Genomic DNA, 27253 nt, shown 5'->3' on the forward strand with positions numbered 1-27253 from the left:
CCAGCCATCTGCCCCCAGCCCACACCATGGAAGCTCACACAGGGCCTGTGCGGACTAATGGACTTTGGCCACTGGGGTCCTTTGCTCTAGAACCCAGCTTGCCACTCAGTCACCCTTCTGCCATTCACTGGCAGACATGCAGTCAGCCCTTCCCAGGCCTCCAGAAGGGACTGACTGGCCTGGCCCCTCCCGGAGGGAGGAAGAGCAGGGTGGCTCAGTCAGTCTGGAGGAAGACCTGCCCTTTGCACAGCTGGTCCAGAGAGACAGGCAGGCAGCATCAGAGGCCCGGGGCCTTCCACATGTCTATGTACCTTCTATGGTACATAGAAGGTACACACCTTACATCAGAAGAAGCTGTGTGACTTTGGCCAGTTGTTCCCCATCTCTGGGCCTCTTCTCCAAATGATGGCCACAGACTGTCATAGCTGCCCACCCTGCTCCCCGCCGTCATCATGGGGATGACGGGGAGACTCCCCCAGCATGAGCAAACGTTCTTGGACCTTCTACTGGGTGCCAGGCTACGTGCAGGGCACCAGGGGGAGTCCGCGTTCTCTTGGCGCTCGCCGCGGCGCACAGGAAGACTCACCGCCGCTCCGGGGAAAGGATACTGGAAAGTTCCAGAAGGACAAACACCAAGGCGATGCCAGGGGCCACACAACCCTCCCAGTCCTGCAAAGTCACCTGTCCCCTGCCCTGGAGAGGAGAGGGGCCTGGCCTCCGGCCCTGGCTCTGCTGCTCCTGGCAGCGTGACCCTGAGCCAGTCCCCAAACCCCGCTGCACCTCAGTGTTGGACGTGTGTCATTGGGATGGTGATCGTGTTCATCTAGCAAGATCGTTGTGAGGATTCAACCGGGTGACAGATGGAACGGTGCTTTGTTTTAAAAAAGTAAAAAGTTAAAAGGAAAGAAAGTACAGCTATTCTCTAGGCACCCGAGCTTTGCCCCTCCCACTGTGAACAAGGTCCAGGACAGCTGCCCTGTCCCCTCACAGATTCCTGGTGGGCAGAGGATGACTCAATGAAAAGAACGTCCTCTGCAAATAAACACACAATGCACATGTCCAAGGTTATTGCCGCTGTTATTATTATTATACTGTAAGGGGATTATACGTTTATTAACATGTGATGATTATTGTCATCAGCCCCATCGCGTCTGCCAGCTCCGCAGGCCTGCCCAGCCGCAGAGGCCAGTCCCCCTTTGCGTGACCTCTCTCCTCCTCTCCCCACAGTGCCACCCGATGACCCCGTCATCCTGGGGGGGCCTGTGATCAGCCTGCGAGCAGGGGACCCCCTCAACCTCACCTGCCACGCAGACAACGCCAAGCCCGCGGCGTCCATCATCTGGCTGCGGAAGGGAGAGGTCATCAACGGGGCCACCTACTCCAAGGTGAGTCCGGGGCAGGGTGGGCGGGGCGAGGGAGGGGCGGGGCCTGCGTGGGCGGAGTCCCGCTCTCCCAGCCTCTGCAGCTCCGGCTCCACTCGCACACGTTTCTGTCCTGTCTGATTCTCCGTCTTTGTCTGTGGGTCACCTCCTCTCTCCCTCGCTCTGTCTCTCCCTCTTCCTCTTCCCCCGGTAACCGTGTCATAGGAGGAGACTGAGGACTCAAACGTCCAGGGCCCGGGGTTGCCAGATAACATGCGGGAGGCCCGCTCTGCCGGGTGTGGCTCAGTGGGCTGGGCGCCCACACAGTGAAAGGTCACCGGTTCGATTCCTGGTCAGGGCACAGGCCAGGGTTGCAGGTTTGATCCCCGGTCAGGGCTCGTGCAAGAGGCAATGGATTGATGCCCATATCGATGCTTCCCTTCCTCTCCTTCTACCTCCCTTCCCCTCTCTCTAAAAATAAAAAGTAAAATACGGAATGCCCAGTAACCTTTGCATTTAGGATAAACAACAAATGACTTTTCAGTATACGTGTGTCCCAAAGTGTATGGTGCTCAGGTATGGGTCCTGCTTACAGTAAAGAAGCATTCACTGTTTCTCCGAAATTCATTTGTAGCTGAGAGCCCTGTGTTTCGATCTGCTAAGTCTGGCCCCCTTTCCAGGGCTGCAGGTAGGACCGCTCGGGTGTGTGCGGTCCGGGGCCGCACGGAAGCCCGCCCAGCCCCTGTGCTGCCTGCCCGCCCGCAGGGGCGCTGCTTCCCCGTTCACACGAAGCGCCTCGAGCCGCGACTGCCCTGCACTGACACCAGGATGACCCAGGTTGCTTATCTTCCATCGCAGGCCTTCCTGTGAGGAAGGGTGGCCCTTCCTGCGGGGCTCGCTGGTTCCTAGAGATGTGCTGAGAACCGCGCCTTTGATACGCAAACCACACAGCGGGGGCCCTCCCCTCCCCAGCCCCCCTTCTGCACTCCTCCAGCCCTCCATGACCGCGGCCAGGTCAGGGGTCACTAACCCACGCCACCCCCCAGGCCGGGCCCCGCCCCCATCTGCTCCAGGCAGTTAGCCGACCAGAACCTGTCCACCTGCCTACCCTGCCTGGGGAGGGGGGGCCCCCAGGAAAAACCACAACAAAGGCTCACACGGGGTTTTCTCTCCTGCTCCCTCAGCCCCCTGACAGGCTGAGGGGTGCCCTGTATGCCCCCCCCCCGCACTGTACTGCCCTGAGTAGCAAACCACCTTGCAATGGCAGTCCAGTCGTGATCTGCTGGCCTCACCCCACCTGGATGAAAACGGAATCCCAGGTGCACTTCAAAACAGCGACCTGCACACTCCACTCAAGGACACTGTGCCTAGAGCTACAGACGGGCTTCGGGCCACAGACCCTCGAAGGATGAGCAGGACCTAGAAGGGGGGGATGCCGGGTCTGTAATCAGAACACGGCGGTCTAACAGGGAGCGAGAGCCCTGCTCGGCGGGGAGTGGACAGAAGCCCTGGTCTCCTTCCCATGAGCCTCTCCAGTCTGGGACACGTGGGCAGCTGCTCAGACGTGCCAAGGCCTTGGGCAAGGCAGCACCCCCGCACCTGGCTCTCCCTTCTGCTCACGGCCTCAGAGATTTGGAGGTACACCACCTGCTCCCCACTCCCAACCCACCCTGGCGCCCCTTCCAAGGTCCTTAGCAAGATGAGCAAAGCCTTCGCCCTCCGGGGAAGACGTGAGGTGTGGCCTGTCCCTTCTCCGAGGCTGTGTCTTTCCTGTCCAAAGCTGACCCCCAGGAGGGGGAGCACCCAGCTTTCCTCCTCCCAAGGAGTCAACCCTGGGCCTGCTGATCAAGGTCCCCACCCAGAGCCGGGCGCCAGAACCCAAGACAAAAGCCTTTCCTCATGCAAGTCCAGGCAAGGGGAGGGGAAGCTGCCCTGTGAGACATGTGTACCTCCCCCCCACCCCGGGCAGGAGCCCCCTGCGGGGTTACGAAATACAAAAGCCTGACACAGCGGTGTGCCCTGCAGTGGAGGGTGAAAGGAAGGGAAGGGGTGTTCCTGCCAGTCTGGGCATCTGTCCAGTCCCTCCCTGAGGCTGGCCCAGCCTGGCCCACGCCAACCTTTATGTCCTGCAGGGGACACAACTGGTGAAAAGAGAGGCCAGAGTCACCTTGCTGGACCTGTGCGGGGACCACCTTGACCCCTTGCCTGGCACCGTGCTACCACGAACGGGAGCAGGAGGTCACGCCCCACCCCGTTCTCACCCCTCCTGGCCTGTGGCAGGAAGGGCTGCACGGGGCAGCCGGGGCCTGGGTTCCGGTCCCGCTCTGTGTAACCCCAGGAAGTCACCGCCAGGCCTCAGTTTCCTGGTCTGTAAGACACGGGGGTTGGATCGGACACTCTGTATTAGTGGGGAAGGGCTGCCGAACAAAGCCCCACGGCCTGGGGATCCGTGGGCAGCAGACATTTGTCTTCTCACGGGTCTGGAGGCTGGGAGTCCGAGGTCGCGGTGCCAGCAGTGGCTGGTTTCTGGTGAGACCTGTCTCCCTGGCTTGCAGGCGGCCCCTTCTTCTGCATCCTCACGAGGCCTCCTCCCTCCCTGTGTGCCGGGAGAGGTCTCTGAAACCTGCTTCCTCTCCCCACAGGGCGCCAGTCCTATTGGACTAGGGCCCTGCCCTGATGACCTCACTTGACCTCACCTACCTCCTTAAAGACCCTGTCTCCACACACACTCACACTGAGGAGCCAGGGCTTCGCCACGTGAATTTTACGGGTGACAGGACTCCACCCCTGACAGTGTCTGCCAGCTCCGAAAGCCAGGGACTTGCAACCTGGAGCACATGGAGGAGGGTGGGTGGCCCAGCAGGGCTGTTTGCCCCCCGAACCCCAGAGCCCCCCAGGACTGCAGGGGCCATTCCCACAGGCATTTCTGAGTCCCGAAGGCAGAGCTCCCCTTTATCACGCTGCCTCCAGAGCCCCTGGCCTGGGCGAGCACCCAGGCCTCCCCGCAGGTGTCTGGGTGCAGAAGCACTGGAGCCGAGAGCCCAGTGCGAGGCCTCTCTCCAAGTCCTCCTCCTGCACAGCCCAGACTTGGGCTATCTTCTCTGTATGGCCCCTCTTCTCTGGCACCGGAATCACACACAAACCGGGGAGGCAGGACAGGCTGTGGAAGCAGCAGGAGACTGTAGGGGCCGAGGCCGGAGAAGGAGCCTCCGCGGGGAGCCAGGTCCTGCTCCACCCGCTGCTCCGCTCGCAGCTGCCAGGCGCGGGGCCGAGTCTCGGCACAGTCATGCGAGTGTCCACTCAGAAGGGCCTTACCCTCCGGCCCTGCCTCTCTGCTTCCTCCAGCGGCCTGTCCAACGGGCCACCCTCCACCAGGACTGTGGGTCTCACTGGGCCCTGGATTACCGCCCCCTCACCGGGGCCCAGCTCTTTCTCCCCACCAGTCGCCCCAACACCCCCCACCCCGTCTGTCTATCTTAGGGGCCTAGAGTCCCTACCAGTGCCTGCGGCCTTCCGTGTGAGGGGTGCCACTCCTGGCCCCACAGCACAAGGACGAGGGTCCCTGCGATGCAGGGTCTGGGCAGCCGGTGCTGCGGTGGCCTCACCTTCCCTCAAATCTCTATTCAAGCCATGGCATGACAACGGGCCCTAGAGGACTCCCCAGGCAGCTGTAACAAGGGGATCAGAGAGATGATTATAGGACAGGGGACGGGGGAGCTCAGCGAGGAAGGGAGGCCTTGTTGCCAGGCAATCGGGTCTCACTCAAGGCCTCTGGGGACTGTCTGCACACCCGTGCGCATCCCCCTGTTCAGCACGGTGTGGGGCCCGCCCACTGCACTCCCTCCGAACCTCTGTCCTCATCACCTGGGGTCCCCAGCAGGCAGCACCAGGACTCCCACGTCCTGCGCTCAGCCTGGCTCTCCACCGCCCAGCAGAGGCCCCAGGGACAGAGCAGAGGGGCCCTGCTGCCAGCACTGGGCGGCTGCACCCAGGGTGCGTTCTGTCCTTGGGCAGCCCCGCCTCTAGGGCCAATGCCTGCCCTCGGGGGAGGGCAGACAGGAAGCAGCGCCAGGGCGGTCCCAAAGCTCCTTGGACCAGGCAGGGGAGAGGAAGCCCATCGGATGAAGGCCACCGCTCCGGAGCGCTCACCCCTGCGCCCATGTCACCTGCACACACAGACAGGCCGGTCCCACTGCATCCCCAAGAGCTGCCCTCACGGTCTCATGGGCAGCCTGGGCTGGGATGTGGCAGCACCACTAGTGCCACCAAGCCAGAGGGGATGCCTGCTGCCCCAGGCCTTGGAAGTGCTGGCCCCAGAAAGGAAAGACTCACCATTAACAATTCACTGGATGAGCTGATCTGCATACCAACGAGGGTTTCTGAAATAAGAGGTGGGGGTGTGGGTGGGGGGGAGTGCTGGGGCCCACAGCGTGTCCCTGGAGCCAAGTTCAGTGGAGGGTAGGAGCTGGGAGGGAAGGCGAAGTGGGGCTGTGACCAGAATCAGCAAATGGTAGAATGTTAGACCTGCCTGGTACCTTCAAGGCCAGGAAAAGCAGAGGTTCATTTGCATATGAGTAAAGGGAGGGTGTGTGAGAGAGAAAGGCAAGGGGAAATGAGAAGATTAGGAAGGAAAGAGGGAAGGAGATAATGAGGGTGAGCTTCGAGGCCAGACTCTGGCCACCCCACCAGCCAGCCCCTCCCGGGAGCCCCCCCAGAGCTGGGAGCCGAGAGCCCGCCTGCCTCGCTCCCCCCCAGTTCGATGAACGCATCTCCCTTTCCTTAATTAGGTGGAACAAACAACTTGAACCAGAATTTTTATTTCCCAGAAAAGCACACACCCAGACACAGTAAATGTGTCATTAATCATCGTTCTGAGGCAGGGAAGCAGCCTGGGTGGGGGAAGGGCGGTGGGGAGGCAATCCAGGGGCCTAATTAGGAGCTCGGGCCTCCTGGTTCCTCACCCACTAGCACCCTGATGGCCCTGCTCTCCCCCGCAGAGAGCAGATCTGTGGAAGGGCTCCTGGCCCAGGCAAACATTTAAATGCCCTTGTTAGCACAATGGAAAAGTAAAGAATGTGGGGGTGGGAGGTACTGACCTCCCCCCACATAGACATATCTACCCCAGGTCTCACTGTCATCCAGGAAATTGTTCTTATTATCGCCTGGCTATTTGTAAGCTCAGGTGGTCTGCAGCGGAGCCCCAGCGGGCCAGCAGCTGTCAGGGCTGGGGCTCAACCCCGGGCCTGTCCCTCACTCGAAGACCCCTGGGCTGGGCCCTCTACTGGCCTGCCTCCAGTTCCGCACCCTGGCCTTGAGCCTGATCCCCTGGCAGCCCGGACTGCCCCGAGGTTGGCTCAGACTGGCAACATCCCTGTCCCCAACCCCTCTCTGAGGACCCCTCCTCCCAGGGCTGAGGCCACCACCCCGTGATTCCCAGGGGCAGATATGCCCTGAGGCCTCGAGCCACCAGCACCCGCCCAGGCCCAGGCACTTTTGGAACGTCCAGAATAAACAGGGCGGACGGCTGCCCTGCTCTCTGAATCCCGGCAGCATCCCAGAGCCTTGGCTTTGTCTGTGCAGGACATGCTGATCTGGGCAGAGGCTCCGGTCACCGTCCAGTGCTGGAGGCCACAAGCTCTGCCCCAGTGGAGAAGGACCAGGCTGACCTGTGGGCCCAGAGAGCTGTCCCCTCAGCCTCCGTGGTGCTGCGCACAGTCCGGGGACCTTGGAGGCTACACAGGGCTTCTCACTGTTGCCACCTTTAAGTGGTCATACCAACCACCATCTCACTCTCCGGGAGCTGCGGTGGGAGGGCCCTGGCTGACGGTCACCATCCTCAAGTGCAAACCCCAGCCCTGCCCTGCAAGTTCTGGGCTCCCTTTGAACTCAGTTTTTTCTTCTGCTAAACAGAGATAATATGTCCTTCCTTCTGGAGTCTGGTGAGATTAGAGTCAATGCTGTGGTTATTTTAAGGAAGGTTCTGAGGAAGTAAAGACTATTACTCTATTCCCTGGCTCTGATAATGGCAAAATAAGACTGCTCCTGGCACCCATTTTCTGGAAGGAGCAAGTTCCTTCCCAGAATCAGCAGTCTCTGAGGACTAACGGTCCCACCTTGGGAGTGGCCCTCCTGCCGGCACCCCTCCGCAGCACGCACCCACCTTAGTGGGCCATCGGTGGGCTCACTAAGCTTCCAGGGCACCAAACTGATGGGGAGGTAACTGAGAAGGGGTGCAGGTGAGGGAGGGGCGTAGCGACGATGGTGGGACTGGCCGCGGAATGACCTCATGGTGCTGTGGAAACAGGAACGTAAGATGGGGGCCAAAGGCCCAGGACCTGCAGGCGTTTCCTGGGGCCCCAACCAAGTTCCGCACCCGAGGCTTGAAACAACTGCAATGCATTGTCTCACAGCTGAGGAGGCCGAAGTCTGCACTTACAGATTTGACGGGACCAGGCTCCCTCCAAAGGCTTAGAGAGACCTCTCCGGGCTCACGGGGGGCTCCCGCCAGGCCCTGGCTGGCGGCAGCCTCCAGTCTCTGCCTCTTCCTTCCAACGTGTCTCTCAGTCATTGGATTTAGGGCCCATTCTAAATCCAGGATAATCTGGTCTCCAGGTTCTCAACAAATCCCTAATTACTCACTAATCTGCGAAGTTCCTGTTCCCAAACCAGGTCCCAAGCTGAGGCTCCAGAGGGACATGAGTCTGGGGAGGGACACAAGTGAACCCAGGACAGGACCCTCTGGCTTATTTCGCCTCCACCCTGAGGTGTAAGTTCGGTCAAGCCCTGTGCCTCTCTTGGTCTCCCCTGCTTGCTCCCCTGTCAGGGGGAAAATGATGGCATCTGTGCCTCTGATGACTTGGTCAGGGCGGCCGTGAGGTCAGGAAGTGAAATGGTCCAACAAGTTGAAAGGGTTTATGCAGAAGAAGCAATAAAGAGTCCGTGTGCACCGACTCCGCCCGCATCGGCCCCAGCCGCAGCCCCCCAGACTCCATCGCTGCCTGTCGCACACGTCTGAATGCAGACCCAGTGGTCCCTCGAACAAAAGGCAGACAGATGCAGATCACTACGGTCCTTAGGACTGCAGCCTCGTTTCCATTATAACGTGGGGTCCGCAAGTCCAGCCTGATGTTCACACACGATGGGAAGCTTTCTTTTTTCCCTTCTGTAGCCCAGCACTCAGCCAGACTGGGGAGCAGAAGGTAACCCAGCTCTGTGCGGAGATGGACACCCTGGGGTCCCAAGCTGCCCCCTCCTGTGCACAGGGTTCCCTCTTCCTGTAGCTGCCCAGGACCCCCCAGCCGAGTGACGTGGGGCCTTCTCTCCCTACCCTGCCCCCCAGACCCTGCTCCGTGACGGCAAGCGTGAGAGCATCGTGAGCACCCTCTTCATCTCCCCCGGAGACGTGGAGAACGGGCAGAGCATCGTGTGCCGGGCCACCAACAAAGCTGTCCCTGGAGGGAAGGAGACCTCGGTCACCATCGATGTCCAGCGTGAGTATCCACCAGGCCTGGGCCAGGGAAGACACCACCAACCAGCACCCCTGCCTGGAGCTCAGGTGTTGAAAGGGACTCGGCCGGGCCAACCAGCTCCCTGGGCCCCACCCACCTCCTTCAGGTCCCTCTCTGCAGGGCACCTGAGGCAGGCACAGGACCAGGCAGCTCTGGGCACTGGCCACATTTGTGTTCGTGGGCACCCAAAGGGCCAGCGTGTCCTTATTGTCACAGAAAGTGAAAACATCTCAGATGAGCGTCCTTGGCAAACAATGTATTTAAGCCTCTTTCCTACACCTGTGTCAGATGGCACTTCCACACCAGTAAAAATAGCCTGGGGAGCCCCTGGCCCTGCTGGCTTCACCAGCTGGTCCCACACGGTCCCTGGGAGGGGAGGCCACAGCAGAGGTGCTAGGCGCTGAAGGGGCCCTCAGAGTTTGAGACTTGGAGGGTAGTGCCACCCCTCTGGAGGGTCTGGAGGGCTGCCCTCCCGGGAGGGTTGGTGAAGGGGAAGAAGAGACAGTCCGTCCTTCAAATGTATTATCTCATTTAATCTGTACAACAATGGTTTGGAGTAGGTATGGCTGTGGCCCCATCTGGGGAAGCCAAGGCCCCCAAAGCTGATTAGCTTGCCCAAGGCCACGTAGGTTTCAAAAGCAGGCAGAGACTGTGCTGGTAAACCCTCCTCCATGCTTCCAAACTCTGGGCCCTGGGCAAGTGTTTATTACCACAGCTACTACGAACAGGGTGCCTTAAAGCCACACCAGCATTGCATTCCAAAAGTCCCCTAACAGAGACCCCCACCGTCCCCCAAAGTGCCTGTCAGTCCCCGAGAGCAGAGGAGGGCTTTGCAAGGTGCCCAGTGGCCTCGCACGCAGCTCTGGGCCAGGCTAGGTTTACACTGTCAGCTCTCAGAAACCAGCTGGTCTTCTCTGACACCTGCCCGCCCCCACTGCCAGGGGTGCACAGTGCTGCCACGGGAGGCTGGCTGCCTGGGTCACAGGTGCTGAGCCACAAGGCCGGGGCTGCAGGCTCACATTCATTCCCTCCTTATCATTCTATTCCTTCTCAATCCAATTCATTGGAGACACTTCTCAACAGCCCCGGCTCGTCCACGGCCTCTGGACTCTGACCCCACACGGGTCTCTGGGGCTCCGTACCCTCGGGTTTTCTGAACCCGCCTCCACAGCCTGCAAGCCTACGTTCCCGTGAAGTGTCTGCGTCCTTGCAGATGCCACTGACATTCCTGAGGACAGAAGAAATGGCTGGGATTTCAGACGGGCTCGCTGTAGATACCAGACGTGGCTGCTGAGTTCTTGGAGAGGCTTTGTCTCCTCTGTCTCTGTCTTCACCTCGCCAAGCTAGGAGTTTTCTTTCACTCCTCACTTGGTGAGAGCCAAGAACTGCAGGGCTCTTGCCAGGCCTAGGACCAGGGCGAGAGGAGGGAGGGGCGTGTAAGTTCAAGGTCAGCCTGAGAGAGAGGCCCCTCCCCCAACCCCGAGCCACGGCTGGCTCCCCACACCCACCTGCTTCTTCCCTGGGGGCACAAAGCAGGCAGTAGGCCCAGCGGTGGGTGAAGGGGAAGCTGGGTGCTGTGGGCTTCAGGGAGTCTAGCATCCAGAAAGGCCCCACCCACGGGCTGTGCAGACCCAAGCATGCAGCTCCATCTGGGGCCTTCGGTTCCTTGTCCAATTGCACCGAATGACGTCCAAGGTGCCCTCTCACCACAGGACTGACCACGGATCAGAGCTCTCTGCAGACACAAGCCAAGCCTGGGAGGAACCAGGGTGGGAGGCGCCAGACACCCAAGCCCCCGACCACAAGCTGCTGGCTGTGGCCTCTCCGCACCCTGTCCTGCCTCTCCCCTCCAGCCCTCAAGCTGGTTGGAGGCCTGGGCCAGCTACGAATCCTGCACAGAAGAGTCCCCTGCTTGGCTCCCACAGCAGCAGCCTGGGCCCTGGCAGGAAGGCCCGGGAGCAGCCGGGAGCGGCAGTGCTTCTGGCCCAGGCCGTTACCCACCCCACCGGGGGAAGCCCTCCCGTCAGCTGGAGAGCTGCCACCACGTGACAGCCCACCACCCATTGAATGCCACTGCTCTCAGGGCACTCTGATGAGGGACCCACTGACCGAGTGCACAGATGACAGCCGGCGTCTGAGGAGACGCTGCGTGGCCTCTGGGCGCCACCTGCCTTTCTTCCCCAGGAGGTCTCCGCCCTGCGAGGGGGGATGTGTGGGGGTGAGCTCAGGTTGGGGCTTAGACCCCACGTGCCTGCCTTCACAGGCCCGCCCACCCGAGGGAGTACAGGTCGGAAGTTAGGGCCACAGCCTTCCTCTCGGTTTGGACAGGGCTCTGCCAAGGTTACCCGGCTATTGAATCTCTCTGTGCCTCGGTTTCCTCATCGGTATACAGAGGTAACACTGCTTTCCCTCGCAGGATGGCTGTGGGGTCCCCTTAAATCGTTCAGAGGGTCGCCTTGGCATCGTGCCCAGCACCGGGCGAGCCCCTTGTGCCTGTCAGCTGCTGTAGCCATGCAGTCAGGCGTGCAGGGCCGCCGCCCCCAGGGCACCCCCCCAGCCCCAACAGGGGAGAGGTCTCCTTCCACTTGTCCTCTCCCGAAAGTCGTTTTGCGTGTGTGTGCCAAGCAGAAGCTCAGGCTCTCTCCACCCGCACGGCCCTCCTTCCTCCTCCACTTGCTCCCCTGTTCACTCAGCGAGCACCCTGCCGTTCGCGGGCACACCGTGGGTGGGGTCCGAGCCGCCTTTGCAAACCTGCTCCTTTTCTCCGCCAACCGAGAAACGCCCACACTCAGCAAAAGCACGTTTGTTGTTTGTTTCCCTTGGTCTTTATATGTTGCCCAACGGAAGACACAGTCCCCAGACTGAGTCATGGGAGAGAGAGCTTTGCCCCCCCCAAACCTCACCACATCTGGACTCTGCCTCCAGCTGCCACGTTGCAAATGGATGTGTTATAAAATCACTAAGTAATGGAATTCCTCTCTTTCCCGCCCCCTCCTCCACGCAGTGCTTCCCCCTCCCTGTAGTGAACACACGTGTGCACCCCCGCTGCTGGTAGACACACTGACAGACTCTCGGCTGCAACATCTGTTCGATGTGGTCTTGGTTCCACCAGCTACATCAAAGCTGCCCTCTGCATGTTATGCAGCCAACATCACAAGGGGGATTAAAATCATGCTTAATAGTTGGATATGACATAAACTATTTATGGAGCCTGGTAGGCTCCTGAGAATTCCTACCTGCACATCCAGGGGAGAGGTCGGAGAGAGGGGCGCAGGGGCCGTGGGCCAGGCCGGGGGTCTCAGTGAAAGCGGAAGTGTGAATGCTTCCCGGAGGCCTCTCCTCCTGAGGCCCTGCGGGAAAGGCTGGCACCGAGGATGTTGCAAAGAGGCAGGCAGCTGCAAGAGACTATTCCGCAGGGTAAACTGAGAGTGGCAGGTGCATGGTGGAGGAGGGGCTCAGGAAAGAAGGGCCCCCATAGGCATGTGTCCCATCCCCTGCCCCCAAGACCCATCCTTTGACGAAGGACACCCAGCTGGGGATGGGCCTCCTGGAACTGCGCCCACCCCCGCCCAGTTTCTGTGCTGGGTTTCTAGATTCTGTCAAACTGGCGCCATCACCCCCTCAGACAAGAGTGGGGTGGGTGGAGGACTTCATAACGTGAGGACAGCAGCCAGGTCCAGGTGGCAATTACCTATGGGCCTGCACCCCAGAACACGCTTCTGTAGCCCTCAGTGAGATGTCAGATGCTGAGGGCGCCCAGCTTGGCCGGCTAGCCCTGCACGGAAGGAGGGCTGGGACTCCCGATTCATCCGGGCCTGGAAGCTGGTAGTCCTGGTATGGGGTGGACAGCAGCTGGGAGTGGCTGCGGGGGTCTGGGGGTCCTGGCTCTCCAGGGTGGTGGAAGGAGAGCTCCTGTGGCCAGTCCTTGACACATGACCTCTTTGTGACAACTTGAACTACGCTTTGAACAGTAAGATTAAGATCGTTTGAATACCTGTGACCTCCCTGGTAATGGTGCAGGAAAAGGCAGGCAAGCCGGCTGTCCCAGGAGCAGATGCTCCTGATGATGGTGGCCCCCATCAGGAGCCGGGGGATGAAGCAGGAGCACAGGTCCCTGGCACAGTGGGCCATCTGCTGCTCAGGAGCCCGGGTCTCAACACTCTGTCCACAGAAAACTGCACAACCTAGCCCGTGGGCCCCTCCCAGGCCCCAGGCCCCAGGCCCAGCGCCAGGCAGGGAGGCCTGGCCGGCTTGAGCACCAGCAGGGCAGGGGGAGCCGTGCCTATGACCCCCACAGGGGCCCGGGACCCCATGGGCCATCGCTGGCAGGATTCCTGGTCCCCCTTCTGGGGACCTCCACCTGCACCCAGAGGGGTCAGCAGTTTTTCTCAATCATCCCTGAGTAATCGGCTTCTTTACTGCTTTTTTCCGAAAATGGGCTGAACCCCTAGGAAATCCTAATATCTTCCAGCATCTTGCTCTGCTTATTGGTGAGGACAGGCCTGAAGAGGCAGCCCAGGGCCCAGGCCAGGCCACCCTCTGAATTAACCTGGAGTTCAACTCCAGCCGGGCATCTACACCACGACAGACAGGGAATGGGCACTGGCTATCCTCGCCCCTCCCTGGAGTGTGGACACCAGGGACACCAAAGCCGGGGAGCCAGGGGCATGGGGGACACCAGCTTGACGGGAAGGTCCCAAGCCAGCTCCCCGAAGCTCAGGAGGGCCACCTGCCTCCAAGCGGTTCCCTGAGCTGACTCCCGCCTCTCCGTCTCTCTGCTGTGGATCGCTCCGTCTCCACACCCTCGGCGCCTCTTGCTTCCTCTCTCTGGTCACTGTTCCTCATTATTTAGTCTGGTCCTCTTCCCCAACCCTCTGCCACTTTACGTTTCTGTCTGCTTGTCTCCCTTGCTCTTTCTGCGTCTAGTCTGAAATCTTGGTCTGATTATGTTTCTCGGCGTATGTCACTCCCTCTGTGTGTCTCTCTCTGCTTCTCAGTGTTTCTCTGGGGTTTTTTATTTCCTCGGCACTTCTCTCCCTCTCTCCCCCCCTCCCCACTCCACGTCTCTCTCCTGCGTGTCTCCACGCCCGCCTCCCATCCCCGCTCTGCAGACCCCCTTGCGTGTCTGTCCATCTCTGCTCCCGGTCTCCCTGCCTCTTGCCCGCTCTCAGTTCCCTGTCTCCTCCACCTCCCACCACTTAGCACTTCAGAGCTTCTCGTCACTGAAGGAGAGAGCCCGCCGGCCTGGGGAGCCAGGGCTGGACGACACCACCAGTCAGAATGCAGACGAGATGATTAGGCTGATGAAAGGGTGTAAATGCCACTTTGAAGTGAAGGGAGGCACCAGAGCCTTTGCACAAAGAAATGCGAATCAGACATTTCCAAAGAGGACAGTTTGTATGTAAATGAACCTCGCTGTCCCCACTCCCCCTCGTGCCCCTTGCACAGCCCCCTCCCCCTCTCCTTGCTGAAGCGCTCTGTTCTCTCTAAAAGCTGGAAGATGGGCAGCGTGGTGCAGGGGCCCGGCAGCCATGCTTCGGCTGGCTGTCCACTTAAACAGCAGGCTTTGAATCCACAGAGGGAGCCCTGACCCTGCCACCAGGGCTGCCTGAGGCAGCACCTCCAGGGAGCGGGGGAGCCCCTGCTGAAGCCCCCAGCTTCCTGGGGACCGCGGCAGTGATGGCTGCTCCGAGGGTCCCCAGGATCATGGGTGGTGGAACCTCCGGCTTTTACCCTCCATGACACCTGGGGCGTCTCCTCGGGTCTTCCTGCCTCGCTGTACCCCAAGCCGTGGGCAGAGCTCCCCCATCTACGAGGGAATCTCTTCTCTCCGCAGACCCGCCGCTCGTCAACCTGTCCGTGGAGCCACAGCCGGTGCTGGAAGACAACGTCGTCACCTTCCACTGCTCTGCCAAGGCCAACCCGGCGGTCACCCAGTACAGGTCAGAGCCACTGCTGCGGAGGCACAGACCCCACACCCCCGCCTAGCCTGCGGGCTGTCGCCGTGTCCTGGGCATCCAGCTTTTCTGCTATGGTTTGCTGCGGGGGCCACATGTCCCCTGGCCAGGGGAGGGCTCCTTTCCTTCTGCCTCCCCTCCCGCCCCCCCGGCATGCTGGCCAGGTGGGACTCCTCTCCTTAACACACACGTATATTCCATCCCACCACAGAGAGTAGGGGTCACCCCTTCTGTCTGAATAGCTTGTGGATCCCTTTTTTCTGAAACGAGGGAGAAAGGCCCAAGGAAATAAGTTAAAACAACCAGGGGACCAGTAAGAGCAGCATCTGGATTCCAGTTTTGGGTCCCCAAACTGTTCCCCTGGATAGGGTGGGGTTTCTGGGACAGCTGGCCCTGTGCAGTGGCGCCTGGGACAGGTCGCAGCCGTGGCCCTGGGTGCTGCCTGCTCACAGCCCCGACGCAGCCTCACTGTGGTTCCCGCTGACGGAGCCTCTCCGAGGCAAGCGCTGCAGTGTGGGTCACGCGTGCTCTCGGCATGGGGCAGAGCATGTGCGCCAGGCACTGGTTCTCCAGAACGTGAGCCAGCTGCCGGGGAGACACGCAGGGCTGCTCCCCTGGGCTCCTTCCATCCTGGGCACCATCGCTGCACGACATCTGGGGTCGAGGGAGCTCAGAGGCACTCACGAGCAGATGGGGCCTCACCCCTCAGCGGGCCTCACCATGGCCTTACCCACCCCCACCCCTCCCTACCACCCCAGACCTGATGGAAGAGCCCAGAGTGTGGCCTGTGCCACCAAAATGGGCTATTAAGCGGCAGCATCAGCCAGCACCAGAGATGCTAATGGTCTCAAAGTGGAAATATGCCGGCCTTGTGGGTGGGGGGAAAGGAGGCCAGAGAGGCAGTTCAGCCCGGGAGGCAGAAGCAGGGGTAATGGGCCAAAGAGGCAGCCAGAGGCTCAGGCTGGACGTAAGCCAGCGCCCCCTGCAGTGCAGGTAATGAAACAACATGGGGACAGGAAACCCGGAGAGACAGAGTCTCTTTTAAATAGGATGAAAATCCATCTGTCCTGTCCAATTTAGCTGTTCATTGGGTTGGGGGGTCCCTGGAGTCATGCATCCCAGAGGGCCCAGGGGCAGGTCTGGGTTGGCTGGGACCCAGCATCTGTCTGGAAGTGACAAGGATGCTCCAGTACTGCGCCCGCCGGGCCATCCGCTCTTGACAGGGCGGGCTGTTCTCTGTGGTCTGCTCTCTGCTCATGACCCCTGACACCAGGTGCCACGTGCCCAGAAGGTACCCTAATGCCAGTTTCACAGGCAGCCCTTCGTGCACCCAGACCACGGGGGCAGGCGCAGCCCACAGGGGCCCCCACAGTGTCCCATGAACACCTGGACCAGAGCAGAGAGCTGCCCCCTCCTATGTCTCCACACCGCTCAGCTCTGGGTCCGCTGAGGACCTTGTTACCGAGGCAGGGCGGGGGCAGGGCTGCACTCAGGGCCCAGCCTAGTCCCCCGCTCTGCCCCTGCTCCACCAGCCTGCACAGAACGAGCAGGCACCCCAGAAACCAGGCTCCTGGGCCTGAGCCCCAGTCACCCGTCTCCAAAGAACAGAACAGCATCGGTGACAGTGGTAGTAGGGTGTGCGTGCACCGACGGAGAGAGGCAGTGAGAGAGACAATCGGGGAGCTCAGTGAGGGGGAAGGGCAGCTCACTGCACTGTTCTTGCAACTTTCCTATAACTGCAAAATTCTAAGAGTTGACGAATAGACAAGCAGACAACCAAGCAGAGACCCTGCGGGCTTCCCTGGGCTCCGGATCTCCTGTGGGTCCCAGTCACAGGTCTGGCCACACATGGAGGGGCCGTCAGGGGGCCAGGTGGGCTCCTCGCAGGTGGGCACTTGTCCTTGTCACCTGCCCTGTGGCCTTCCGACCGGCCAAGGGTTCTGAGAACGCCTCAGACTGGATCCAGCTCCCTCCAGGCCTCCGGGGAGCCCAGCTGGATGCCTTGGGAAAGAAGGGGGGAGGGGCTGCCTGAGCCCCCCCACACCCTCTGGGCCTCGGGCTTCAGTGAGGTCTCGCCCAGAAGGTACTTCTGGGAGCCTTGCTAGGATCCAAAAGGAAAACCCTAAGCAAATCTCATCACATAAGCACATTGATTTTCCCAACTGACTTTGACAAGATTACAGAGATCCTCGTGTCTTTTCTCCATTCCTCTCAATTGCTTCCTCCCCGTTTTACACGAAAGGCTGTGGTCTCAGAAATCAGAGATGCCCTCTGCGCCCAGGACAGGGGCACAGGGTGCGCATGGGGGCACATGCAGCCAGGCTCGCTGTCACTCCGGGGGCCCCTCGGGACCGGGAGCCTGTTCCCGGGTGAGAACAGGCCCCGGCGCGGCACCAAGCTGGTCTCCCACCTGCTTCCCTCTGAGGCTCACTCAGGGCCCCACAGGCACAGGGAGGGACGGCCACCCAACATGCAACGTGGGGCTACTCGAGGAGGGCCGGCAGGTGGAGACACACCAGGCCCCTGATTCTGCGATGCACACAGCTCATTCTCTTACCTTCGCTTGGGTCCCATTGATTGGGGAAGGCTTACCCACCCCCCCCCAAGTCCTCACTCCCCCCCCCCCCACCGCTACTCCTGTTCTGAGCAGCTGGGAGAGGCGGGAGTGGTAGGTGGGGGGTGGGCGGGTGAAGGGACAAGAGCACAGAGTAGCAGGAGGAAGCTAAGCCAAGGACCAAGGGGAGAAGAGAGAAGAGCTAAGGGAAATGGGGAGTGGGCAGTCCCTGCCCCTGGTTTACCCTTGATCTGGTAGCCGGCCGCCGGAATGAGTGGTTTCAGGTTCCGGAAGGACCCCCACAAGACAAGGGTTTTGGTGTGTGCGGGGAGAATCCAATGGGGAGAAGATCGGCAGAGAGGTGAGCAGGAGACTCTCAGGGGGTCCCCAGAAGGCTCCATCCCCCCAGCCAGCTCCTGCCATGACCCTGGGAGGGGAAAGTCTAAGATCGACCCCTGCCGCCCCCTCTGCCTGCAAGGCGGAGCAGGCCTGGGGTGCTCGGGGCCACAGCTGCGCAGATGGCTGGGCTCAGGCAGCAGGGCTCTGCAGGGGACAGAAGGCTTAGTCCCCAGCTGTCCCAACAGTTCCTGCCCTGCAGTTCTGAACAACTCCGAACCCAGCGGCCTCGCCCTCCTCCCAGCCCCAGCTCCTGGGCACCCCCCACCCGACCCCCTCACCGAGGAAGGGGGGGAAGGAGTAGGGGTTGGACCCCAGCGGTGTGTCTGGGGCTGAGTTCATCCACCTCAGGCAGGGGCTGTGCCCATTAAGTCCAGTCATTAAATTAAAGTTAGAAACTGAAGTGATTCATGAGTCACTCATAATGGTTTGTTGGGAAGCTCCTTAAGCTCTCAGGGAACATGGTTTGCTGTTGTTAAAGTGTAATTGTTATTATTAATCGTGTTCTTAATAATTACCCGGTGTTAATTCAGAATAAGAACTGCATGGTGCCAGCCTGGGAGCTCCTGGTGCTGCGGAGAGGGGCCCGCTCCCCAGGGCTGCAGGGACGGTGGGGACAGGAGGGGGGGGCCGGGGACGGCCAGCCTCCCCGCGTCCAGGGACGGCGCCTGGAAGGAGAGGGAGTGGGGTGAGGGCAGCGCCCACAGGGAAGCTGTGGTGGCAGGGACCGTGGTCATGAGTGACAGTGTGGGGGCCAGAGAACCTCTCTAGCCCTGGGGAAGACGGACGGACACCCCGAAACGGCTGGAACTGTAGGAGGAGCCAGGCAGAAGTTCTGTCACTTTAAAAAGTGAGTGTTTGTTGTCCGTAGTGGAATTAAACCCGAGGCAGCTTTGAACCCCACGGGACCGCACACACCCACGCGTGCGCACAGACAGACAGACACACCCTGGAGAACACCAGCATGGCCCCACAGGTCGCAGGCTGCCCCGGTCACAGGTCCAGTCCAGTGATGTAGGTCCCAGGGCCAGGACCATGGCAGGCCCGAGGCCCCTTGGCCTCTGCCCTGTGTTGGTGCTGGTTGCTGGGGCGGACTGGCTGACTGACGAAAGATGTCGGCACAGCCCCAGCTGGTGCGGCTCAGTGGACTGAGTGCCGGCCTGTGAACCAAAGGGTCACCAGTTTGATTCCCAGTGAGGGCACACGCCTGGGTCGCAGGCCAGGTACCCAGATGGGGGCATGAGGTGGGCAACCACACACTGATGTTTCTCTCCCTCCCTTCCCCTCTCTCTAAAAATAAATAAATAAAATCTAAAAAAAAAAAAAGAAGTCGGCACAGCCTTCTTCCTGCCGCCGCCCTGACCCAACCAGGACAGATGGAGGAGTCCAGCCCTCTGAGGAGCGAAGGGGGGGCAGGAGGGGGAAACTAGACAGGAAAGACAGCAAGTGCCATTCCTGGGGGGGGGGGGGGGCTGAAAGGGAGAGAGGGGGCCCTGTGAGGGGCCCAGGTCGGGCAGGAGAGCTGGGGGAATGGGCTGAGTGCGAGGGGCCCTCAGAGCCGTGGGCGAACACCATCCATCAGCTTCTGGCCTCGTCTGGAAACGCAGCTTCCTGGAGCCACACTTCTCTGTATGGAGCCTGCAGCAGGCAAGCTTGCACGGGCGCAGGCCATTGGACCTTGGCCACCAAGGTCACGGACTTCATCCCCTTTCCCAACGTGGCCCCAACGGGGTCCCCGTTGGAGCTCAGAGCAGGTGGACGAGCTGTCTGGGCGCTGACCATCGGGCTGTCCATTGCCTCACCAGCCAGAGGGGCTGACCAACTGTACAGTCAAACCACCTCCCTCCAGAGTGACCCGCCCATCCAGCGCCACTGACCCCCTGGGGACCTCAGACTGAAGCCCCCCCCAACTGCTCCCCAGCCCTGGAAGTAACCCCTCCACGGAGACTCCCACTGAGGGACCCCACAGGCAGGCCCCACGCTCTCCCGGGCCACACCTCCTTTCTCGGTGGGCGTTGGGCTGCCACAGTAGAGCCCCCTGGGCCAGGCTGGCCAGGGGGACGTCCTCGCTGCCAGAGACCACAGCAGCCTTTGGGCCCTGTGTTGCAGGTGGGCCAAGCGGGGCCAGATCATCAAGGAGGCGTCGGGAGAAGTGTATCGGACGGCGGTGGATTACACGTACTTCTCCGAGCCTGTCTCCTGCGAGGTGACCAACGCCCTGGGCAGCACCAACATCAGCCGCACCGTGGACGTCTACTGTGAGTGCCGCTGTCTGGGGGCTGCCGGGGCCACAGCCCGGGGGGGCCCAGCTCAGGGCCAGGGGGACTGCCGGGCCCACCGCACAACGTCACAGTGCCTCCCGAGCTCACAAAGCCGTGCCCTTGGCAAAGAGCCTCCCCCCGGGGTGGCCCTCATAGCCGCCCGTGAAGGTGGTCTTTGTTCCCACTGCCCAGAGGAGGGGACAGAGGCCCGAGGTCACACAGTGAGGCAGCGAGAGCAGGGGAACTGGGACCAAGCGCCAAGCAGATCCACTGCCAGTCCACCCAGCCTGCCCCCCACTCCGGGCTCACAGCCGCCACTCCTCCCACTGGCCTGGCAGACCCCCCCCACCGTGACAGGCAGCTGGACACAGCACCTCTACTGCCCTTTGCAGTTTTAAAAGCACTTTCACACACTCTCTGGACGCCTGCCCCTCCCCTCGGCCCCCACAGAGTCCCGAGCTCCCGGTCTACAGCGAGGGGTGCGGCCAGGCTCCTGGCCCCATATTTCACTCCCTGAAACAGCTCCCTGCACGCCCTTCATCACAGCACCTGAAGTTCACCATCACACTCACTCGGGGCCCCACTCGGTCTGCAGGAGGCTGGGGCAGGGGGTGGGCAGGAAGTGCAGAGAGGAGCCCCCATGAACCTTGCCAACACTTAGCAGGGGCGTGGAAGGGTCGGGAGAGAGGGTCGCTGAGAGCAGAGGCGGGGACAGTGGGGGCCACCCGGGAGCCACCCAGCCCGCTCCATTCTGAATCTCAGGGCCACTAGGAGGGGCCTCAACACTCAGGCAGAGGCCGGTTGACTTGAAGGCAGACACACGGATCCCCCAGGCCCAAGGAGGAAGGCCCTTCTTGCCCGCACTCCAGAGGGGGACTTCCTGGGGCCGGACAGAGGGGAGGCGATGGGAGAGCCCCGAGGGCCTCTCCAGACACAGGGGGCCAGAGAGCCTTTTTCCTGCCCGGGGCAACACTGTCTTCCTGGGGTGGTCAGAGAGAGGCGGGCTCAGGGGGAGGCCCGAGGGGCAGGGACCGAAATGTAAGGGAGGGGCTGAAGTGCACTGAGGTGGCACGGGGACCTGGAGGGGCCGGGGGTGGGGGCAGCAGCCACAAAACGGGTCCCCAGAGCTCCCAGCCGACCAGAGCGCCGCCGTCCTTCCCCCACCGCAGTCGGGCCCCGGATGACAGCGGAGCCCCAGTCTCTGCTCGTGGACCTGGGCTCAGACGCCGTCTTCAGCTGTTCCTGGACCGGAAACCCGTCCCTGACCATCGTCTGGATGAAACGGGGCTCCGGCGTGGTGAGTCCCCGTCAGGCCCCAGAGCACCTCCGGGAGGGGCGGGGGGTGGGGAGGGACTGCAGGCCCTGCCTCCCAGGGCCCCGCACAGTTACCTGGGGCTCAGCCTCCAGAGAGGTAAAGGAAGGAGCCCAGAAAGGGGAGAGGGGGTGCCCCCATGTACCCACTCCTCGGCCCTTAACACCTGCAGCCATTGCAGGCTTTCGGGCCGTGAAATGGATGGGAACTTGGTGGTCACCAATGCGCTAGGAGCGAAAAGCCACTAGGCAGGCTTTTCAGCTCCTCCAAATAAAGTTCGCCTTCAGCCTTTGGGTTAACCTTTGCTCTGCTTCCGTGTTCCTCTCCCAAAACACACATGCTCTTTCGTGCACCTGGGAGTTTGTCTCAGGAGGACCGGTGAGAGGGTGGGAGGTGGGGGGAGGTGGGGGCGGGCAGAGGGAAAGCGGCCTCCGTGTGGCCGGCTCCGTGCCGGACGCTGCAGTGCCCTCTGAGCACTGCCCAGCCGTGGGGGGAGGGCGGCAGCCCTGGAGCCCGCAGGTGACTGCCCACAGCCGCACAGGTAGGTCACCGCTGGGCCCTGCAGGACTCTGCCTCGGAACTCCCCGAAGCCACAGTCCGTTTTCTTTTCTTCACCCCAGACCACATCCCAAAGGGATGCTGGAAAGGACTCTGAAGGCAGGTCTGGGACCCCTCAAAGTTCAGCGGTAGGGTCATGTCACTGGGCCAGCCTGGGCCCGGCTGGTGGGCAGCCCCTCCCCATAGGAGAACGCCTTGGGCTCAGCCAGGGAGTCCTCCCCTCCTCCCGGCACCCACCCCCAGGACTGCGGCAGAATGGAACGTTTTGGCCACCCGGGCCCTTCCTCTGCCCGTGGGAGCTCCCACTCATGGCTGCTCTGTGATGAACATCGACCTCCTACTCCAGCCACTGCTCTGCGGGGGACCGGGAAACCTGCCCCTTCCCACCAGGCCTGTCCCTCAGACTCTCTGGCTCTGCAAGACCCAGAGAGCCTGCCCCAACTCTGTGTCTGATTCTTCCCCAAACTCCCAGGTCCTGAGCAATGAAAAGACCCTGACCCTCAAAGCCGTCCGCCAGGAGGATGCTGGGAAGTACGTGTGCCGAGCGGTGGTGCCTCGGGTGGGGGCCGGGGAGCGAGAGGTGACCCTGACTGTCAATGGTAAGCCCCCCAACTCCTGCTGGGGCAGGAGGTAGGTGGGAGGGAGGCAGAGCCACCCAAGGCATCTCAGTCCCAGGCAGTGACCCAAGGGACCGTTGTCCCTTCTGGGTCTTGCCGTCACCTCCAGCTGTGGGTCCGCCTCGTTGAGTCTGTGTTAGAGCCCAGTGCTGACCCTAAGGAAGGACCTGGGTACTTTTCTGGCCACCTCGCCTCTTCTTTATTTTTTTAAGGGGTCTCAGGCCTCAAAGCGGTAGCTGATGAATTTTTATCTTGGCCAGGAGAAAAGGGTCAGAGGGTCACTGGCCAGGCAAGGCCATACCCACCCTTCAGCCTTGACCTTGGCCCTGGTGGGAATTGAAAGGAGCGTCTCTGGACTCCAGCCTCTTCCCATTGCTTTAGAGCCGCCCAGCTGGGAACCCCTGTCACCATGCCCACAAGGCCAAGTGTTCAGGGGTCCCCTGGAGCGGAGGGAAGGTGTCCTATTACACACAAAAGGAATCGTCACCGAGGGAGCGCGTTCTCATCCCCCTCCGAGAATGCAGTGTGGCTCCTCCATGGCCATTACACGAAGCCTTTAGGGGATGGGGCTGGGGCCAGGCCAGGCTGATGGGACCCCGAAGATCCTGGAGAAGCTGAGACCCAGCGCAGGTCAGACCCAGGAAGGCTGGGGCACCAGGACAGAAACTCAGTGTCCCGATTGTGATGACGTGCTGGTCTGAGAGGGTGAGAACCACCAAGGCCAAGTCCCTCTGCCACTTCCAAGCTTCCTTCCCGCACCGGGTTTCCCGGGTCCCACTTCGCTTCTGTCCTGCCCGTGGCCCTTCCCAGCCCTGCCCCACCGCAGTCTGCCAGGGCCCCTGGGAGGCGTGGAGCTGAGTTCCAGAGACGTGCCCAGGTGGCTCCTCTTCACCCCGGAGGCTGCCCTCTGCAAGCCCCACCTGTGCTCCCCTTTGCTGGAACACGAACCAGCATGGTTCCCCCTTCGCCACGCCCTCTGCTGTCCCCATTAGCTGCCTCCTCCATCTGCTTCCTTCCCTGTCTTCGCTCCAAGGGTGGCGGCAGCCTCAGAGAGTGGGGGTTACCTACCCAGACCCCTGAGGGCTCACCGGCCACCTGTCCTGGGCAGAATCCTGACTCAGGAGCCTTCCTGCCTTTCCTATGTGTCCCTAGGATGCCACCGATAAATTGGCACGGCAGGGCTAAAAATAACAGCATCTGATCGAGCCTCCGCATATCCATGGCAACACGGGCTGCAGCCTTTTCCTGCCGCGCTGGTGTCTGACTCTCAGCTCCGCGGAGCCAGGCAGTTGAGTCTCTCTCTGCCACCCCCGCAGCCGGTTCTGGGATGGTACCAGCCAGCGCTGGCCCATGACCACGGTGGGCTCTGGTACCCGGCCCCAGGCCCCACCAGTCTGGGCACCCTCAGACTCACACATGGCCTCCAGGGTCCCTAAGTCTGAAGCTTGTAAAGGAGCAGCCTTGTTTCTAGGGTAACCAGGGTGAATAAAGGAGGGACTGACACTCCATTGTCACTTTAGACATTCAGGAGTTCCCCAGCAGAAATTTAAAGTGGTTTCTTGAGGCAGGAAGTCATATCTTTTTTTAAAATCCTCACCAAACGATATGATTGTATTGATTTCAGAGAGAAGGAGAGGGAGAGAGCGGTAGAGAGAGGCTCTCTCCTAAACATGCCCCCAAGTGGGGATCAAATCTGTAACTGAGGCATGTGTCCTGACAAGGAATTGAACCGGCAGCCTGATGGTGCGCAGGAGGATGCTCCAACCCACTGAGCCACCCGGCCAGGGCGGTGCACAGCTTGGAGGGAGGACATTTCTCTTAGACGGGAACACCCCAGCCTGGGCCCTGGCATCTATCCGGGATTGAATCTGCTCCCTCCAGCACCTGGCTTCCCATCCCCCTGCTTTCCATCCCCCTTTTCTGCCTCCAATCCTTCCACACACGCTCCCAAGGTTGCCAGCAAGAAAATGCCCACGGGATGGGAGTAAAGCGAGAAATCGGTTCGTTTCTGCTGAACTAGGGTCATCTTGACCCGAGGCAGGGAGTGGGATAGATGGCCCAGGGGTAGGAGCTTGCCAGCCCACCTGGGCACCTGGAGGACAGGTGGGGGGATGGTGCAGCCCTTCGCAAGGGGGCCAAACTAGGCCGAGGGGTCTGGCCATCCTGAATGGATCCAGGATGATGGGCTGGTCTTCAAAACAAATCCCTGCCCAGCAGGGTCTGTTGGCCATTGCCCTCCGGGGGTCTGCGGGCACAGAGGTCGGCTGCTTTGGCTCAACCCCAGCCCACAGGAAGGGAAAGTGAGCTGTGTTACTGCTGCCTGTGACTCCCTCAAGCCCATCCACCTCTATACTGATTGCTGGTTTCTTTTAAGAAGCTCTGTAACACAGAGGCATTTGCCAGAGAATCCTCCAGGGGCTTCCTAGCTCCTGGGAAGTGAAGGGGGAAAGGTATTCTGGTTTCATCACTTCCAGCCCAGCGGCAGAACAAAGCCCCATCAAATTCCTGAACCACCCAGCCCTCCTGCCTTTTGCCCAAATGCTTCACTGCGTTCGAGGGCTCAGCCCACTCATGCAGCCAACCGAGTGTGGACACCCCCATCCGCAGGGTCCCCCATGTCTGCCTCTCCCAGCTCCAAGGCATTTGCCTCCTGAACTCAAAAAGCCACTTGAGTGTCTCCCGATAGCGTTTTCCCCCTTTGCCTGAGAGCTACTCATAGAAATGCAAATCTGGTTTAATTAAGGTGGCTAATAAACAGCAATTATGTTTGCAGCGGTTTTTGTTTTGTTCCCAGCCTAATTTTACCTGTCCTCAGATCCCTTTCTCTGCCTGTCTTGCTCCTGTTTCCTGCCACCCAAGCCGTGGTCTTTGCCCCAAGGGATGACAAGCAGGCACAGGGGCCTCCACGCCTTTACCCCTTGCTTCCAATGCCCACCCAGCCAGGAAGCTGTCAGCACAAAAGACTGAACTAGCCGCTCCTCCATTGCTCTTTCACTGACGGGTGGGCCTCGGGCAGGAAAGACTTAGGGCAGATAAAAGGCTGAGGAGACCGGAAGCACCGCTGGACCTCAGGGAGACTCGCTAGTGTTGAGACAGCTACACCAGGACCCTGAGGCGTCGCACACGCGCGCACGCGTGCGCACGCAGGTGCCAACACGCACACGCACAGACTGGATGAGAAGACGCTGGGGCCAGCTTTGGAGGCCTGGCCTCACCTGGGCCCACTGGGGTCTCCTGAGACGCGTGGGAGATCTGAGCGTGCCCAGCGCATCGCGCCGATTCAGGCTGATTCCTCCGCTGGGAGAGAGGAGCCTGGCACCGGGTCTCTGCTCCCCGAGGTTCGGCCCTTGCCCGGGACACCGGGTTTGTTAGGCAAGCGCGCCCTCTACTGGTAATCAGAGAACATGGCTGGAAACGGAACAGTTGGCGGAGGCGGCGGTGCCCCGCCAGTTCCTCCCGGTCGGCTTCTCTGCTCCCTTCTTGGGTGGACTCCCTCCTTCGTACAGCGTCCCCTACCCGCCAGATAGAACTATTCTCTCTCCTCCGAAGTCGGTTAACCTTTCCCCTGACCGTTCCTGTGATCCCAACACTCGTCACCTTTCCTGGGGTGGGGAAAGGCAAACACCCCACCCCTCCCCCTCGCCGCTCAGGTTCTTTTGGCCGGTTGAATAACCAAATGAATTTGTGACAGATTCACAAGAGAAAATGGCCCCATTTAAATGCACACGCACATTCGAGACCTCCACACACCTGAGAGGGACAGAAAGGTAAAACGAGGTGCTTACGGAATTCTGAGCCAAGGATAAAGGTGAGGACCGCGGAAATGCAGAGGGGCGGTTAGAACTAACCGGTGAGGCAGGTACTCAGCAATTAGTAGCTTGCCCTGCTATCTAGACGGGTGGAAATGTTATCTCCGATAATGTCTCATTATAGGCAAGGCCCTTAATTTAAATTCTCCTCGGCAGTTAAGGGGAGGTAGAAGTTTCTCTTGAGCCTGCAGGTCTCCCTTGCCTGTAGCTCAAAATAATCCGCACACCACAGGAGCACACATTGGGGTGACTCCTTCGGAACCCCTACAATGTCTTCTGGGCATTCTGACTTAGAAGCACCCACTCAAAACCCCTTAAGAGGTTCACTGCTGACACCTTGCACTTCACCGTGTCCACACGCGCCTTCGGAAAATACCTGCTGGGTGACTGAAGCAATGAGCAAGCTCCTGAGCCCCACCCCCATGAGGGCCCAGCCGGGCACCTGCCCTTCTGAACCCTTGACGAGATGCTGTCTCCCCAACAGGACCCCCCATCATCTCCAGCACCCAGACCCAGCACGCCCTCCACGGCGAGAAGGGCCAGATCAAGTGCTTCATCCGGAGCACACCACCGCCCGACCGCATAGTGAGTGCCCAGGGAGGCCACGGGGCTCTGCACCAGCGTCTCTGCCCACAGCTGCGGGGCTGCGGGGCTGCGGGGAGGCAGCGCACACCTCCGGCTTCCTTCCCTCTGCCGGGAAGTGATTCCCACTGGCTTTCCAGAAAGCCATCGTAAAGACAAAAATCACAAGCCGTCTCCTTTTTCAGAGCAGGCTATATGCCAGGGTTGGTCTGCAAGTATATTTTTTAATTTTCACCCAAGGATATGTTTAGTGCTTTGAGACAGAAAGGAGGGGAGAAAGAGAGAAAACATCTGATGTGAGAAACATGGATTGGGTCCGTCGGATGCACCCCGACTGG

General features: G+C 60.7%; 1 protein-coding gene and 1 long non-coding RNA gene across 2 annotated transcripts in view; one reads left to right on the top strand and one right to left on the bottom strand.

The window, feature by feature from the left end:
- The first annotated feature begins 7639 nt into the window (after positions 1-7639).
- KIRREL3 (kirre like nephrin family adhesion molecule 3) overlaps positions 7640-27253 on the top strand; it is a 33829-nt gene continuing 14215 nt past the window's right edge. The window contains exons 1-7 of the mRNA XM_053659433.1: positions 7640-7669; positions 8701-8851; positions 14706-14811; positions 19886-20034; positions 21207-21334; positions 22380-22506; positions 26818-26918. Of these exons, the coding sequence (XP_053515408.1) occupies positions 7640-7669; positions 8701-8851; positions 14706-14811; positions 19886-20034; positions 21207-21334; positions 22380-22506; positions 26818-26918 (792 nt within the window). The remainder of the gene's footprint in view (positions 7670-8700; positions 8852-14705; positions 14812-19885; positions 20035-21206; positions 21335-22379; positions 22507-26817; positions 26919-27253) is intronic.
- On the bottom strand, positions 9410-12265 carry LOC128626567 (uncharacterized). The gene is made up of 3 exons (XR_008390513.1): positions 12106-12265; positions 10378-11065; positions 9410-10274 (listed from the first exon to the last, which is right to left on the bottom strand). It is a non-coding gene; the product is annotated as an uncharacterized LOC128626567 (long non-coding RNA).

The sequence above is a fragment of the Artibeus jamaicensis genome, unplaced genomic scaffold, assembly GCF_021234435.1.
Source record: "Artibeus jamaicensis isolate MK-2021 breed Jamaican fruit bat unplaced genomic scaffold, CSHL_Jam_final scaffold_660, whole genome shotgun sequence".
NCBI lineage: Eukaryota > Metazoa > Chordata > Mammalia > Chiroptera > Phyllostomidae > Artibeus > Artibeus jamaicensis.